We start from the raw sequence: 18157 nt of genomic DNA, 5'->3' as shown, positions 1-18157 counted from the left end.
AGAAGGCACAACTGTGCATCAAAACTATGATTTTGTATTTTAATCTGCTTACATTGTTTTCATCAACACATCAGACTTTCTGTAAGTCTTTACTGTAAAGATGTGGTTTAGTAGCAGTAATGGGTTAGCTGTAATAAGCTTTCCATAGTACCCTAAATGTAAAAAAACTATTGGCAAGAAGGAATCTTTGAAAAAGGTACATTCAGCAACAGATGGGCTCATGTCCATCCACTAACACTTCACCATTCTAGCTCTACAGGATACTCTCCAGTGAGACACGCAGTGCAGTGACCAATCTTTCCAACACGCGACTTCTGGGTTTTAAGGCTGCTCTCATTCTCTTGCCTCGCTTTGATGCTTTCCTGCACGGATGATACCAGCCCTTCCACAGAAAGGTAGACAACACTGTCTGCTCCTAGAGGAAATAAAGAATCAGTTAAAGCTGCAATATTGTACCAGATGCAGTGCTCTTTGGACATGCAGTTACATTATGGTATGGACTATGATGTCAGGTGGATAACCTTACCTAAAGAGAATGGGTATGAAAAATTATCAGGCCATAGTAAGCCTTCTGTTCTCAAATTCTTCATGCAGGGAGCAACTCACTGAAATAGAGACTGAATGTTCTGAGATGGGAACAAATATGTCACACATACTGCCAAAACAGGAATAAAGTCCAGAGGGTGTCTTAAGACTCCCTGAACTCTGCATAGTTTCCCATAGTTACACTGTAGTTCAGGGTACCAAATGTGCATCCCAGACTGAGCACCTGGGACTACAAACTCTTACTGGGACTTGGGTGAGGGGAAGACCATCATGTTAAAAAACAATGCAGTTCATTGGAATGTTCTAGTAGTAGGAAAGTTTGATAGCATTTTCACATTATTATTTCACTCGTTATTTTGTGAATAATACTTAAAGACTTGAAATACTTCAGTGTACCTTCACAGTGATAGTGTGTAAAAGAACTAGACTATGAGAGTATTTAATGCAAGAACTCAAGAGTTTACAGTTTTCTAACTGTAACTACAACTATGTTCTTAAACCATTTAAAAAAGTATTTTGCAGCCCAGTAGGCCATGCCTGTATAGATCTCCTCACTCACAAGCCTTCACGACTTCTGTTGCTGATACCCTATGAAGAGATTATTTGCCTCATCACAAAGAACAAAAGCTGCTGGTTCTTTTGTTTTGTTGCAAACATGACTCATTCTAGAATTTGAGACTGTTTTTAACATTCTTTGATGAGTTTTAAGTGTCATTTCTTTCAAAGTGAAATACATAATACAGTTAAATTATTTACATAAATTTAAGTTTGTAGAAAAACAGTGGGTGTTCACAAATTCCAAACATATTTTTATGAACATCTCATGAAAGTGAGAACTACATTAGCTTTTCATCATAGGACAGATTTTCTTCCTGGTGTTTTGCCTACTGTTGTAAAAGTTTCCCAGAAGGAGCTTTAAGTATGGAAGGCTTTGCTGTCACGCCTTATTTGTAACTTACAGTTATGCAATTATTGTAATGTTTTCTGTTCTTTGGAGAAATATAATTCACTGTGTTAAAAAAAAGTGTGTAGCTAAACTGTTTTGATCTGTAGGGTACTCATGATGCAGAATTTAGTGTATCAGCCTGGTGAGTTTTTAGTCAGTTTTGTCACTGTTGCCTTGGTGTGCTGTGCTTTTACTTTGATGTGGACAATAAAATACCTACAGGTGAAAACTCCCTCTCTTAAAAAAGAAAAGAGTAGCACTTACCTATATAGTTTGCAAGATCATGAAATTCAGGTCTGTTGGCAATGAGTTCTTCTTTAGTTGGAATGTTTATTCCCATGTAACAAGGAAATCTTATGGGAGGTGAAGCCACGCGGATGTGTACCTGAATAAAAACAGAGTTTCAAACAAGACTGCTGTGGTGAAGGTCAGTAGTCCATAACAGAACAGCAAAGCCCCAGTTAGGCAAATAATCATGAAGAACAGAACACAGCACTGCACGGAAGAGTTAAAAGTAAGTTTTTTTTTCAGATGCCAACACAGCAGGAGAGAAAGAAAGTTTTAGGATTTATTTTACAGTATTTCCTAATGATAGTAAAAGGTTCCCATCCTGATTTTGCTTTGCTTCTGTGGTGTTCAGTCCTTGACGCACATGTTTTGGTTTACAAAATCAAATATACACAACATTTTTTCTCCAGTGACAGACTTGCACTCTCCATTTCATTAAAAAGTCTTAATTAATTAAACCCAGTGTGCTCTGGTAACTTAAGGCATGTGCTATTTAAATATGTGGTTGTACTTAATGCAGTACCACAGGTCACACATGCCAGGAATACCACACCAATACTTGATTTTCTGATACTAACTAATTTGCCTTCTATTCTCTATTTGCCAGATAATGCTTCATAAATGGAGACCTGTTCCTCTCCCCTTAACCCCTTAAATCACACAAATTTCACAGTCATACAAAAGAAATGCCTTAATCTGTCATGGGTGTCCTTGCCCATGGCAGGGGGGGTTGGAATTAGGTCCTTTCCAACCCAAATCATTCTATGATTCACAATAAACATGCACTAGGCATTGTCTTTTTTGCACACCTGCCCTTTTAAATAAGGAAACCATGTGTAGTACAAATAAAGACCAGTGCTTTACCCTCTTATCAGTCTTCAGTTTACATCTGTATTGTGCTAACTGAAAATTAACTTACCTCTTTGGCTCCTGATTCTCTCAGTAGTTTTATTATGGGTGAAATGGTATTGCCCCTCACAATTGAATCATCAATGATAACAACTCGCTTGCCTTTAAAATTATCAGACAGAACGCCAAACTTCTTTGCAACACCAAGTTGCCGTAACCTCATATTTGGCTGGATAAATGTTCTTCCTACATATCGGTTTTTACAGAGTACTTCAACATATGGTAGTCCACACTGTAAACAGGAGAGTTAAACAGAATTAAAATCTAAAGAGCTGGTTATTCTCAGCTACTGTTTTTTTAAAGCAACCTTAGGACTTAATATGACTTCACAGTAACCAAAAAACTTTGAAATACCTTAATATAGTGGAATAGTGACAGAAAAATACAAGTGCAGATGACTCAATAGGAGTACTGTGCATACTCAAGGTATAAAGCTTTATCAATACAAAACTAACAGCTCATACCATTATATTCCATTACAAAAAGAGCTCATTGTAAATATGCTTGGAGGAGAAAAAGACAGGTTAACATATACCTTTTGAGCATAACCAAGAGCTGCTGGGGTTGCAGACTCTGGGACAGTGCTGACCAGGTCTGCTTCCACAGGTGCTTCAATAGCAAGCTGCTGCCCACATCTTCTCCTGACTGAGTACACCATCTGACCTAAGAACAGCAAGAAGTGTTTTTTCCTGGTATGCATAATTCAGATTTCCTCTCAGTTTGCTGTACAAATCTCTCTGGCAAGTTCAGGCATAGGAGTCAGTGAGAAGAGCTCCACAACTAATAAACATTCACTCACATAAGGTCATTTTTTATTTCCTTCCATAATGCCATATTCTAACATTCATATTCATATCACTACACAGAGAATTAAAATCCAGTTTGCCCTAATCTGGTAACTAAAGGTCCTGTGGATGATACAAAATGTATTTAAAGAAAGAAAAGAGTAGAAATTATGCCTGCTTGTTTATAACATGCATATTCTATTTTTAGGCTGCTGTTCCCAGCAGACCAGGTTTGTGTAATCCTGCTGTTTGCCTTTGTCCAGTTACTAATTTTGAATCAGGAGGCAAAATTTACCCCAAAATTAGTAAAGGCATGAGAGGCCTCAGAAGCTTTTAAAGTCATAAAGCATTTGCAGCATGGGAGGGAACCGGAGGGACTGTGATGAGATAAGGCACAGCCAAGGGTACAGCAGCAGTACTGAGGAATATAAGAAATGAGGATATTTGAAGGGCAAGAGGATCATGAGAAAAAGGGATGTAGGGTGAAACTGGCTTTATGAGGATGGGGAACTGTATTGGATCAACAGATGGCATGTCCATAGAAAGCCAAGAAAATAGGTTCTTTGATAGGTATGAGTCCTGCCTTATATCTTTGCCAGTGAGGTAATTTTTGATGACTTCTACTGAAATAATAAAAGCATCAGACTGACAACCGACAACCCCAAGTACTTGGATAATGCACAGATTTACAAGTTATATTAAGAGCATCTTCCTGAAGTAACCCTTTCTTGCAAAGAAAATCCCAAAATAGGTTGGTTTTTGGGTTTGAGGTTTTTTGTTTTTTTTTTTCCATACCCTATTTCAGAAGTCATTTAAAAAGTATTCCAAGAACCAATAAAGTTCCTCTCTTAAGACTCTCACTTTTAAGGGATATTTCCTCTACCTTCATCATGATTGTGGCTCCTCATCCCTTCCATGGGACTAGGCAGGCAGCCTGACTGAGGCCATATGCACAGCCAGGAACAGGAAGGTGAATCAAGGTCATAGTCAGTGGTACCCTGCATCTATGATCCCAGATCCTTTCCAGAGTAATTGTTTTCCACAGTAACATCTCCCACTATTCAGGAAGGAGCTCTGTACATTATTATATTCTCACCTTCAAAAATACTATCTGGTCTTGCAAAATAAACATATTCAAAGATACAGAATGCTGACGGATCTCCTTCAGGTCTTGGTACAACATCCAGTGTCTGGACGTCGTATCTGGATATTTTCACAATCTCTCCAGGAAGGACCTCACGATAGTACCTTGAAAGAGAAATACACAGCATTTAGAAATGTCCTGAACCTGGATGGTAGTTTTGAAATATTAAAAAGATTCAACTGACAGGAACATCCTAGCACAATGATTTGCTTCTGTCTTAGGATGTGACCTGGAGGTTTTCAAGACCAACACACTAAGACAAGTGAACCTTACTAAAACAGTATGAATTGATACTCCAAAGCAATAAACAAATTCTCAGCACCTGAGAATTATGGTATTCTTCCTATATGGGAGATGTACAATACTCAAGTCTAGTACAGGCTTCATTGAGATAAAATATATTTTAATAATTTAGTCCTGGATCAATACTAGAGGACTTTTCTGTGAAAGCTAATTAACATTAAAATGCAATAGAAAAAACCAGAATGAACGTAAAGCTAACTGGAAATTACATTCCAATTCTCCTATCTGAAGCAATATGGAACAGTGTTAGGTTTATTATGTTACAGTGTTTAACCTTATTAAACATTTTTCTAGATCCTTGGGTGGCTATTCTAACAATTTCAATCTAAATCTATCCCAAAGCATTGAAATGTTCTGCAGATACAAATCAGAGGTGAGCAAATCTGTGATTATTGACTGGCAAAATACTGGCATTAGCAGAGAGCAGCACTGTCTACACAAGAAGTTCAGACAAAATTGCTTCCTTTGAAAGCCCACAGGCTTCAGCTGATGGTCCTGCATGATAAGCTTTTCTTAACAGAGATTTTAAAGAAGTTTCAGAAAATGGTTATTTTTATCCATACATAGAATAAATTGTCTCAAGAAAGCCCCTATTACCAACAGCTTATAGTTCCTACAGAGACAGTGTAGAAGTTACATCAAGGGAACACAGAACACCACACCTGCAATAAAACACTGCGGAATGGAATTAAGACCTCTAAAGTGCTGTCACATTGCTGCCTCATTTTGCTTTACATATCTTTTTGTTTGGTAGTTGTGTTCTTAATGCAATTTTTTCACAGTTTTATTTTAAGAGGATGCAACTTTACTTACTAGTCTAGTCCCAAAATGCACAGTTATATTGCCTGATTAGAAAATTAAATATGCTTCCTCATAATTTTTCTTACTTTAATCATGTTCTAGTTCACAGTTGCCTTCCACTCCAAATCTGTGGTCTCTTAAAGAGCCTCTTACCCATCTCTTTTTGTCCAGAAAAAGTATCACACCTTTCTTTTCAGAGGATCTTAGCTCGAGCGGTCATGTAAATGTGATCTCATGTTTTGGCTCTGATGGATGTTGGCATATATATGGAAATAGATTCAGGTGCCCATCATTTTTTTCAAACAAGCTTATTTTGTTAGACAGCATATGCTACAGCTCAGGTTAGTCCACCCACCCTGTGAGCTACCAGTAGTGTAACCTTTCTGTGATTGAAGAATTATTTTGCTATTCTGCTGCAAACATGCCTAAAATTAAAAAGTCAAAAATTAAAAAGTAAAGACTACACAGTAAAGCTGTCTTCACTGTGACTACCTGAACACATAATTCTTCTTTTACACTGATCTGTTCACGATAATAAACTGGCAAAAAAGAGCACCGCCAAAAAAACACCAAACCTCCAAACCACTCAACAAACTATTCTTTCATGTCTTTCATATTGTAATAGGTTATGATATTTGGCAATTTGAGGCTTAATGTTTAATTGCTGCCTGAGGAGAGATTTCAGAGAACTGTGGCACTTACTCTGCACCAATAGACAAAAAGCTACAGGATTCAGAAGAGACTACCCATCCTTCTGTTTCACTGTTATCTTTTCCTGAAACGAAAGATTTCAGTTGGAGTCAGACCACAATTCTTGTTACTGTTACCCCATACACCATTACATTTCTGCTGCAGTATCTGCTTTGTTTAGGTTGCCAAGTGCACAAGACTGTTATAATTTAAAACCAAAAAGTAGAATTCCAAAGTTTCTGTAATATTATTAAAAGAAAAATAATAACATACTGAATTCCTACAACGCAGGAATGCTTGTAAGCTTTAAAAAAGTCTTGATATTTTTTCTTGTGGTTAAAATTACCAAGTTTTGTGAAGATATAGGAGCATTTACTACTTTGCCTTTAAATTATTTTTATACAAACAGATTCTAATCTCACTCCATGGAAAATGCTGATTTGCAGGCTAAACAGGAACACAAATAATTTTCTCCATAAACTTACTGCATAGTTTTCTGTTGCCATACTACCTGTGACCAGGAGTGCTTGAAATTTAGAAATGTATTGCCAATAATCCAGCACTTTTCAGCCACCTTACTACAGAAGAAAAGAAGAAACCAGACTTGTTTCTGGACTGTACAGTGGCCCAAGCAACCAGCTCTAAGTGTCCCTGCCTGAGCAGGGCATTTGTACCAGAGGGCCTCCAGAGGTCTCTTGCAGCCTCAACCCTTCTGTGATTCTGTTCATCCCTGCTTTCCTGTTCGGCTTATGAGATGTTAATTACATTTTTCACAAATACTCTGTTACAGCTGGGCTGCCTAATTCTGACACTGACATCAGGCAAGTAGAATTCCCCTTTGCTGGGAACAGGAAAGATATTTCCAGACTTCCTATATTTTTTTTTTCCTTACCAACATTTTTTTGTTGTTTTAAATTTTCAAACCTGACCTTTGCATCGCATATTCCTGGTTACTTCTCAGTAAATGTAGCTTTAATTACTTATATATCAGTGATTTCAGGCACAAACTATATGAATATGAGTGTATGGTTTACCTTTTCCATTCATGTCCCCTACTGGAATAAGGCGACCAATGCAGAGTGGGCGATTCCCATATGGATCACGTACTGCATAGATTATGTCTTTATGCATAATTAGCAATGAATATGAAGTTGGAGTTTCATTCATTAAATTTTTTATTCTGAAATGAGACAAAGGTGAACATAATCGTGTGTCACACAAACAGCTGTGTGCATTTACAGCTGCATACATATCATGCTGAGATGCTGTTCTTGCTTCTGAAACCCATCCTCCTCACCTTGCCACCCAGTCGGCTGTATCGTCATTTTCTAGAGGAGGTGTGAAAGCCAGCAGCTGGGTGATCAGCTCACTGTCAGAACTGGTCGACAGCCCTACACCATGCCTCATAAGCTTTTAGGACACAAAGCAAAAGTGTTAACAACATTAAAAAGAAAAATCCCACGTAACACTGCTCAGATTTTAACTGAACAACACCTTTGTGCAATGAACTAATGTTTTTAAACAGATCCCCGCTTCAGTGGATCAGATCACAGTAACATCAAACTTCTTCCAACAAACCAAATATGATAAAAGAGCAGATACAGTCATCTATGACTGGTACTACATTTCTCCCTTTGCATCTCATCCTTTGCCCTGCATGCAACCAAAATTAATAACAACAATATTCAGGGCATAAATTCATGGTTTGGTTGTTTACTTAGCTTTGTCCTCCTGCTTGCTCTGGGAAGAGAGGTAAAAATATACAAGGGAAAATATGTAATCACCTATAGCAGATACAGAAAGAGATAACAAGGCTGAATGGTGATTTAGGAACAGAGCAACAACAACAAAAAGAGGCGTGAACGGAAACAGAATGGGATTAAAAAATGAAAATCCCACAACTTAGAAGTCTGCTGAATCTCGTCAGCCTAATTATTCTGCCTTGGTGTATTTACGCTTCTAAAGGAAAAGAGAATCTTCAGTGTATCTAGCTAATTATTACAACCCATTTAATGCTGTATGTATTACAGTTCCTAACTTTTATCTTAAGAGATCATTTACAATCATGGAAAAGATTTGCCACTGTCTGCATTTCCTCATCACTGTTGTTTTCTCCCATCTGTTTATACTCTTGTGGCTCTGATTAACGATGGGCAGGCTCCTTTGGGCATTCCATACATTTGCTTCGGTGCAGGAATATGAACTCTTTTGGATGGAATATATCATAGGTGTTATTTCATAATGAAACATCTGCTAAATTTTATTTGCCTTTTTAGCACATACCATTCTAGCCAAACACTATCAACACTCGATCAATAGGAATGTGACCATCAGCCTAGACGACTGGTGAATTATCCCCCAAGACAGTTACAAATGCCTCCCCTCCCTGGGACCTTTCTCCCCCCCAAATGATCTATTTTGATTATGGTGCTGTCTCACTACCCCAAGCAGCTTAACATTAAGGAAAAGTCAGAGCAAGTGTATTGGGGATACCAACCTTCCTCCTGAGTTGTATAGCGTTTGTTAGCTCCCCGTTGTGCGCCACAGCGATCTTCCCATGAAGAGTCTCTACAACAAAAGGCTGGCAGTTCTGTAGCTCAGAAATTCCTGAGGTGGAGTACCTTGTGTGCCCGATACCGAGGTTGGAAACATACAGCTTCTTCAGGCTGTCTGCATTGAAGACGTGATTTATAAGACCCATTCCCTTTGGGAGAAAAAAATAAAAGTTCTGTTTAGTTTTGTTTTCCTGGCAACTTTCTAATTTCTCCTCATGTTTGTTTTTAAAGCAAGCAAATTTAAGTGAAAAGGCAAATAACTGGGAAGACATGGGAAAGAAAGAAGCTGAGTAGGTGTCACAGTGATATACCAGATGCCATTACTCTGTTTTTAAATAAAGCAGTATACATCTTTGTGCTGTGGATTTTCATGTAACAATGTATTCTCTTACTAAAAATACATCTTCCGAAAAACGCTACCAAAACAACATATTGTTTAAAAACACCAGACAAAAGGACTGCCAGAAGGAAATTCTATGTAAATAATACCTTTTACAGGATGGCAGTATATTGGATTTACTTTTATACTGGGCCCATGATAATGTTTGTTAGATCCCACTGTCATTCTTGCCAATGTCAGAAGTAAAGCTTTCTCAAGAGATGTCACTGTTTACTTAAAACAGATTTTTCATATAGCCAGGTTGCCTTCTATGTGAAGCAAAAATGCATCAAAACTTTCTAGTCAAACATCAGGAGCATCGTTTGGCAACAAGCACTATGTGGAGGTAATTCAGTAGCAAGAATAGTCTGAAAAACCATACACAGAGAGTAGATATTAAAGACTGGATTCCAGGCCCTCCTACAAACTCCTGCTTCTGCCACTGCCTGTGGGAAATACTTACATCCTTCTAGTGCTTGGTTTCCCTATCGTGCGTGGCAATTGTGATACACACAACAGTACACATAACACTCCTCTAGGACCTTCAAAGATACATAGGAAAGGTCCAAAGCTGTGAATGGTTCATAACTTGTGTTGCAGGTACAACGACAAGAGAGTGGGATGGGACAGGAAGGAAAGAAATTGGTTGAACTGTTTTCAGAGCTCAACCAGAAAAGCTTAAAGAAAGCTCAGCTTTAGGGTATTTTCTGCTGTGACTGCTATGGAGTTGGAATACCAAGAAGCTATGGTTACACATGTGGTTTTAGGATACTTACATTAAAATGTTACTGCCTCAACAGTTGAGCTGGTATAAGCTTGCTTTAATGAGTCAACAAACTCTATGCCAAATAAATTATTATCTCTTGTCTCACAGATGAAATAAAGGGTGGTCTAAAGTCTGTGTTTTGTTCTCATATATGTACAGAAATGCAGTCATGCACTCCTATTTTACTTAGGTCAACTTTATCTTGACAGGAGATCTGACAGGTCCGGTCTTAACTGATGTAGCCAAGTTAAGCACTGCAATAGCTTAAACAAGCAATGTTTTTTTAAACCAGATTTGGTTACACAAGTACATAATCTTTTAATTGCCGTCTGAAATATTCCTCAGATTTAGACTATGCTGGTGTGGGATGCTGAATGTGAATTACACCAGTATAAAAAACTCCCAATGAAGACAATTTTATGTCTGTATTATGCAAAGCTTCTTTATTGTTCTGTATATCCAAGTGTGAAACAGTCAGTCTGTCTTTCTCCTTCTCACATCGCTATGTCTATACAAGAGATGTAAATTTTTCCACATCCTGAGCTGGTTAATACAGTATGACAATAATGTTCTGTTACACAAATCTAGCTGAAAGTCTCTGACAGACAAATCTGGATGATTCCTTCTGGGAGGTATTAAAACTACAGATTAATGTCCTTTGTAAAGGGCTATCAATCTGTGGTCTTAGGCTGGCAACAATCACAAGGGAACACATACACATGCCTTGGGCATTCCAGTTCATTCCAGTACTGCCTTAAGCTGTCGACAAAAATGAGTAAACTGATGAAGTGAGAAGCAGGCACCTTTTCCATTCTGTTGTCTCTGCTATGAAGAGTCAAAAAGGGTTTGGAAGACAAACAGGTACAGCAGCATCCTAACTGCTGACATTTTTATGGACTAGTTTACAAGTCAGAGTCCTAAATATACTTTCACCAGTGTAACAGACCCAAATGTTTGTTACATTAGCACCACTTCCAGGATTAAACAAGTCATGCAAATTGTATTCCACAAGCTCTTTGTTACACTGTGGTTATTACAGTTTTTAAAGAGCTGTAGCTGATGAGCATATTGCAAGGATAAAAGAAATCATCACATGCTCTGCAACTCTTAAAGTATCAAAGCTAATATGATCATATAGTCAATTAAATTCTTAGTGTGACAGCTAAGTGTTGCAGCTCAGTAACATGGAAACACTGCTGGAAGTTCATTCTAAGAAATACTTTCTACTATAGGATTTATAAAGCAGCCCCCTTTAAAGGAAGCTGAAATTACTAGAAACCTTATGGAAAGCTGAAACCCAAGCAGGAGCAGGAATGAAGGACAGACAACATGGTGCTGAAGTTGAGAAGAGCTGCATTCAAAAGTGTGTGTATGTGCGCGTGTGACTCAGACTGTAAGTAACAGATAGCAGGGGGAAATGCCGAAAGAGGTGAGAAACATGTTGCCTGAAGAGACAAGGTTTTGCATGATGCATTGAGCAGACATTCATAGATACACATACTGATGCAGCAAAGCAGTCTTAGTCTTGGGCTGATTTGAATCTTAATCTTCCCCAGAGACCTCTGGTCGTGAAGATGAACTGCTTTTTGATTGTGGTTGGAGGACACACATCAAGAATTGCCCCATGGTTATTCCGTGATATAGTTTTATTTCCAATCTTCTCCTCTTCCAGGATGGAATAGGCTGATTATTATTTTCTTCCTGATCACTGTTCAATACAGAATGAGCAGAAATATCCCCAGAGCATTGCACAGTACTTTTGAGGCTATGGCCATTTTATGTCTTTTAACTTTCCCTGGGATTCCCTCAGCTGAAGAATGAATGAAGGCTATCTTTTATTCTGTTTATTTTTACCTATGGGTAAAGCTGCCACTTCCTTGAGTCTCACTAACTCAAGAATTAGTTCTCCATTTGCCTGTGCATAGCCTGTAACTGTATTTCTTTCCTCTTCATCTCAAGTTGCATTGCTGCTATTCCAGATCTCCAGAGTTAACGCCTTAGGTGCAGGGTGACTTTGATAAATAGTTTTTGTAACATGAACATAATGTTGATACAGGATAATGTTGGCGTATTTGTTTTAAACATTACATCACTAAACAAACATCACAACAGAAACTGCACAAATAACAAATAATGTTACTGACAAAACAAAACAGCCCATCATAACATGTTAATTCCTAATTATTCTGTTTCCTAGCTGAAACAAACCTTCATGCATCTTGGCTTGGCATCTAAAAAACATTAATTTACATTTTACCTTGTGCACTTTGAATGCCTGGGATGACTCTCCATCACTTGTCACAATTCCAGCACTCTCCTGGCCCCTATGGACAAAATAAAATTAACATAAAGCACTGAAATGTTGAGAATGAAATGCTTTAACATACAGTGAATTGGTGTTTTCTCATCTACTCTTTACAACATGAAATTTTAATGTATGCCTGTTTGTTACTTGATTTTACAGGCTTGTAATTACAACTGGTTTCTTGCCCATGTTATGCTTCATTTCAAAACAGTCACATAAGGTTTGTGCCTAAGCCCACTGAATTCAGCAGGACTCCTTCCACTAATAAGCACTGGCTCAGGCTCTTACTGCAGTCCTATTTCAGTGTGGGCATAAAATAACAGCAGATGCTTAATCTGAAAAGCCACTTTGCAGTGATAGTAGTCTAGGCTGTAGTAGTAGGCTCAACAGTGATACTCTATTTCTGCTTTGGGTGGTGGTGGGGGGAGAGGTATTAAGAAACTCATGGCTTTGTGTCTTCCACATTGTGTCTTCCACTGATCACCTCTGCAGAAAAGCTTTTGCATTCTTGCCTTTAAGAAGACAAGCTAGCATTTACACCTCTAAAAGCTATATGCACACTCCGATAAAAGCATTTGAGCACATAAAGCTAGTATCGGGCATCACAGCTTCTGAACTCAAGCAAAACAAGTCTGGTGTACGGTGTCACTGCAAATGGAAATACTTCTCTTACAGATCACCCTCAGGCTGGCAGCTGTGCTTTGCTGCTCGCAAGAGCTGTATCAGCTGGGATGACAGTGTTTTTCCCAGCTTGCTCCCAGCCCTCCCCAAGCCTGCCTGGGCCCCCCCCCAAGCTGTGCTGCCGGAAGCAGGCAGAGTACTGCATGGCTGCCCAAGGCTTGTATTTCAGACCCTATCCATTGGGAAGGTATGCTTTGCAGACTGATTGTTTGTGGGTAACAGTGCAGGCCACTCCATCTCCTGTTAAAAGGCTTTCTGGAGAAAGGCAGTGTTACCTCTGACAAAACTGCTGCCATGTGCCCACTGTGCCTGTAACTCTCCTAAGGACTTTGGGGGACTGGTAAGCTGCCATCCACTCCCATATGTAATAACGACTGAAAACCAAAGATGCTTTTCTTAAAAAAGGAAACGGGGTATTTTTAGCATATTAGATAAGATGCTGCTTGTGCATTAGACTGGTTTAACTCAACCAGCGTCACTGGAATTATTTAGCATAAGCAACAATAAAATTGGGCACAAATATATCTACAGAATGGCCATGCTCACTATGAATCTTCTCCAGAGCCTAAAATTGGTCACTAATGGACCTAAAATTGGTCACTAGCCCCAGCTGTACATAAAGCAAAATTTTAAAGAACATTTGCTTGCAGAAAGCAAAACGAAACAAACTGAATGAATTTACCCTGTTATTGACACAGACCTTCAAGAGAAAATCAGAGATAGAAGACATTCTTAAACCTGTTTATTTTAACTCAGGAAGATGTCTTGTCTATAAATACAAAGATGGGTGGTAAACTTTAAAGGCTGACACACAGCATTCAGCAACTTTTAATTCCAATGTTAATATTATAGGCAATTTCTATTTAAATACTGGCACTGTCACTTTAAATATCAACAAAATTAGTAGTGAGAAAGAGGGAAGCAACCATCCCAGCAAAGGCCCACGCAAGTCAAAGGCCCTTGTCAAGTCATTGGGTTATGCCTTTCATGTAGTGCTAATGAAACAGAAGGAAGCTCAATATCATTACCTCAAAGTTCACACAATTTTATCAATTCAGCCAGATTTTGAAGTATGCAAGCTTTGCATTAAGTATCAGTAATAACCAGTGAATATTAGAGTTTAAAATGTGCACGTATGACCACCAATTCAAAACCAGCTGAGAATAAACACAAAGCAGGATGACCCCATCCACATCAGTGTCTTATCAACCATTGCAGCTTGTCTGGCAGCTCTGCCCCATAGTTCCCAGCTGTTATCCCGCGGGAGGCGGGAGCTGCCGCAGCACCCACCCCACCAAGGGCAGGCACGAATGGGTTTTAGGGGGCTCTTTTCATGTGTGTGTGTGTTTATTTTAAGGCGCAAGATAGCGTGACCCTCTGTATTCCCTGTGTCCTGGGGATTACAGAGGACAGCGCTGGCAGGGCAGCCCCTTCCCGCAGAAGGGTTAACACTGCCACACCGCCCCAGCGGCTTTTCCCCGCGGGATCCAGCGCCTAGCCCGCTTATTTGGCAGTTTCTCAAGTTACTCCCCTCAGGCAGCTTGAGCCAGTAGAACTAGATCCTTTCATCTCGGTGGAGCTTACTGACAACCAGCCGCCTGGTTTCCTAGGAAACAAAATCTTGGCTAGAAATAGTGAATCATTTCCAGGTCACTTTCAACATGGAGAGTGGAGCAGGGAAGCATTGGACTGAGGAGGAGGTTAAAGCCTTGTTAAGCGTCTGGTCAGAAAAAAACATCAGAAAGCAACTCCATGGCACCCTGAGGAATAAAGGGATATTTATCTACATTGCTAAACGGTTGCAGGAGTTAGGAGTTTGCAGGGATTGGAAACAGTGCCGTGCAAAGTACAAAAACCTCAAGTATGAATACAGAACGGTTAAATATGCCCACAACTCTGGGGATGTCACTAAAACCATGAAGTTTTTCCATGACCTGGATGCCATATTGCGATATGAACCTGTCACACAATTAGCGGCAGAAGAGAACGGCATGGGTTCTGTGACTGAGGCGCAGCTGAACACGAGCCCCACAGCCGAGAGCACGCAAGGTAAAAACCTGGTTTTTTGCTTCTATTTCTCTCTCTTTGCTAAACACCCAAAGGGAACAAAACCGAAGCCTGAGTTTGCTGCTGGAGCCGAAGCGGAGGCTGCGCAGCCCCAACAGCAGGGTTTGAACTGACTTGATGCGCTCCTCACGCAGGGGAATAAAATGTTAGCACCCACCAGTGTCGAAGTCTGTAAATACAGCGTAATTCTGGCAAAATTATGCTAACGGCTTGTACTGCAGCCTCGGAGAATGCTGGCTCCTGTCAAGGCTCCTGCACCCAGTTGAAACATTGAATTAAGAAAAGCCGTTTTCTTTCTGTTTGCAGTACTTGGGAAGCAGGTTTTGTAGAGCTGCAATTCAGGTGTCAAGGGTGAAGCTGTCATGAGGGGTTTAAAAATTGTTATTTGTGTTATAAGTGAAATTTAGGATTTTTATTCCTATTTCTCTGTAACTGAAAATTTACATAGGATGACTAAAGGTAAATTAAATTATTTTGTAAGCAACTCAACTTAAATATCTGAGAAACGAGGGATATTTAATAATGTCTCATTAAAAATTGTAATACAGCGAGGGAAGTAAAAATCATCACGTTTATCAGACTATTTTGAGGCAAACCAAATGAATACAACTGCTTTTCTTCTGAAGGAGCTTTTACCAGACTATTTGCATCTCTTGTTTTATTCAGCCCTCTCTACCTACGCATTTAAGCTGTGCTTAACATTTCATTAGGGTCAATCTGCTATTTGACATCACTCAGATCTCCTTGTCCCATTCTAAATGTCACTGAAGCATAAGCCCCAATAATAGTTATAAGTACTAAAATAACATGGCTAAAAAGAGAAACGAAAAGCTTAGCTGTTTGTTCCCACAGTACGTGGCAATTTACATTAAGATTGTGAATCTTTTTTAGGAAAACAAAAAACTCAACATTAGTATCAGGGGAGACTGCCAAAGGCACGGACAGGAGCTGGACATCTGACTGGCTCTAGTACCTTTCCATGTCTGCCTCTACAATACTGTTTTACAGGTCTGAGTAAAATAAATTGCCATTTTTCTTGTCATTGTTTACCTTAATGAACAGCTTGACCTTAATCTGTCATCGCCAGCAGAAAGCCTCTAATCTGTCAAAGTCACTTTAAATTAAAATGGCATTTTTTTTTACCATGTGCTCTCTGCACAGTGTATTGCAATCCACTTTTATTTTTAAACTTGCAGAACTGAGGCCAATACAAGCTGTTACATGAAACTAAGATAGTGTCCTTCATCTGAGGATCTGCCCTTAGGTTACCATCTGTGTTTCAGTGTAGTCTGCACCAACTGTTAATCCCAATTCGCATCTGCCTTAGGTCTCTAGCAAATTTAAATCAGAAAAGGTTAATTTCAGTTGTGAATCCCACACTACAATATGTGTTAAAAAAAAATTACTCCTGGCTGAGACACACCTAATTTTGAAGTATTAGGACAGTCTGGGTCTAAAACTGGTATAATTAAATATCTCTCCTAAATGCATAAGCATTTCTGTTCCTCCCTTAAAAAACAAACCAAAACAAAACCCCAAATGAAAGAATAAGCAAAAATGTAAATGCAACTAACTGTAATAATAGTACAAGAATTTAAATGCAAGGATTTTCACAACAACCCTAATTCAGACACAAAGAAAATACACTAAGATAGAAGTGTGTCTTGCAGCTATGAAGGATGCATACAACCATAACAAGGGGCAGAGAGAAGAGCTGTGAGAACATCAACTTTCTTCATTTAAGAATACAGGTCAGGCAAGTAATTGCAGTACTAGAGGACCAGTCCTTTTCTGACTGCAGTCGGAGTTGCAGTGTCTGCCCAGCCCAGTACTTTGAAGGGCACTTGTATGGCTAACATGGCATCTGTGGCTTTGCAGCTGATGCTCACAAGTTCTTTCGTGGGGGCAGATCTGACAGTGTTGCTCCCACAGAAGGGAACACAATTCCTTATGTTGCTCCCATGGAAAAGAATGTGATTCCCAGCAGAGGCAAAGGCAGCCTGCTGCCACAGCCCCAGCAGTGGACCTAGCTGCTCCTCCTCAGATCGTCAGAAGGAAGGGGACTGCTTTAATGTGGGTATCATCATCCCTAAGGCAGACAGACCAAAGTACATTTCTGTCCCTGCAGGTTCCCTTCTCGCTCCTCCCTTTCAACCACAGAGCCTTAAGGGAGAGGGGGGAAAATCGTCCCTCCCCTCTTTAAAGAGAGGCTGAGTCTCCTCATGTTGACAGAGCTGGAGGAATCAGGGATGTCTAGGCTTGTGACTTGGGTAGCAAGAACAAAATACTGTCATCAAACTAAAACCTGTGCAGAACAATACTGTCCACCATGCATGTATCATTTTGTTTGAAGAACTCGGGAGCTATACTAATTTGTTTTGTTTAAAAAGCACGACAAGGGACAGGGCATGCTCCCAAAGAAGTGACTATATTTTTACCATTCTGCTTAGCCTCAGCAAAATACTCATATCCATCCTTAATGTAAAGCTAAGATTCCTCGGGAGGGAGAGGAAAGGAAAGGGAAGAGAGTTAAAAACAGACTACTTTTATGGGGCTGAATGGTATTTCTTTAGTGTTTACTTGAGTTTTTTTCTTCATATCTGGTAAAATGAGTTTTCTTTTGAAAGTGTAATTGAATAAATTAATACTGAAAATCACAAATCTAAGAGAGAGGTGTCTCAGCACAAATGTGGTAGCAATACACACACTAATTCCCAGCTCGTTCATGGAAGATGACACTTTCTGCATAAGCACAGTCAGCAGGGCAAGCCAGAGGTGTCCATGTTGTCCCCCAAAACATGTTTTCAGAGGCACAGCTGTAGCTTAAATACTAGTTATAACAGGTAAAAGACAACATTTTCACCTGTCTTAAAACCTAATTTGTGTATTATCCTAGTAACCAACAACAAAGAAAATGCATGTGGAGTGATGGTGAGCTATCAGAAATGGTATCTTTCATTAGAGTTCAAATGAATGACCTTTCCATTTCCTT

General features: G+C 39.3%; 2 protein-coding genes across 2 annotated transcripts in view; one reads left to right on the top strand and one right to left on the bottom strand.

The window, feature by feature from the left end:
* Positions 1-239: 239 nt before the first annotated feature.
* On the bottom strand, positions 240-13450 carry PPAT (phosphoribosyl pyrophosphate amidotransferase). Its single transcript, XM_062605691.1, has 11 exons — positions 13374-13450; positions 12370-12436; positions 8910-9116; positions 7710-7822; positions 7447-7592; positions 6425-6497; positions 4571-4722; positions 3225-3352; positions 2700-2921; positions 1757-1877; positions 240-415 (listed from the first exon to the last, which is right to left on the bottom strand). The coding sequence occupies exons 1-11, from the start codon at positions 13448-13450 to the stop codon at positions 240-242; spliced, it is 1482 nt and encodes a 493-aa protein (XP_062461675.1).
* Positions 13451-14744: 1294 nt separating this feature from the next.
* Positions 14745-18157, top strand: part of PAICS (phosphoribosylaminoimidazole carboxylase and phosphoribosylaminoimidazolesuccinocarboxamide synthase) — a 40075-nt gene continuing 36662 nt past the window's right edge. The window contains exon 1 of the mRNA XM_062634674.1: positions 14745-15147. Within this exon, the coding sequence (XP_062490658.1) occupies positions 14760-15147 (388 nt within the window). The 5' untranslated portion in view covers positions 14745-14759. The remainder of the gene's footprint in view (positions 15148-18157) is intronic.

Source organism: Pezoporus occidentalis, unplaced genomic scaffold, assembly GCF_034315485.1.
Source record: "Pezoporus occidentalis ecotype Australia unplaced genomic scaffold, CSIRO_AGI_Poc_V1 ctg1, whole genome shotgun sequence".
Classification (NCBI taxonomy): domain Eukaryota; kingdom Metazoa; phylum Chordata; class Aves; order Psittaciformes; family Psittacidae; genus Pezoporus; species Pezoporus occidentalis.
The sequence above is the reverse complement of the archived record's forward strand: the minus strand, read 5'-3'. Positions and strand labels throughout refer to the sequence as shown.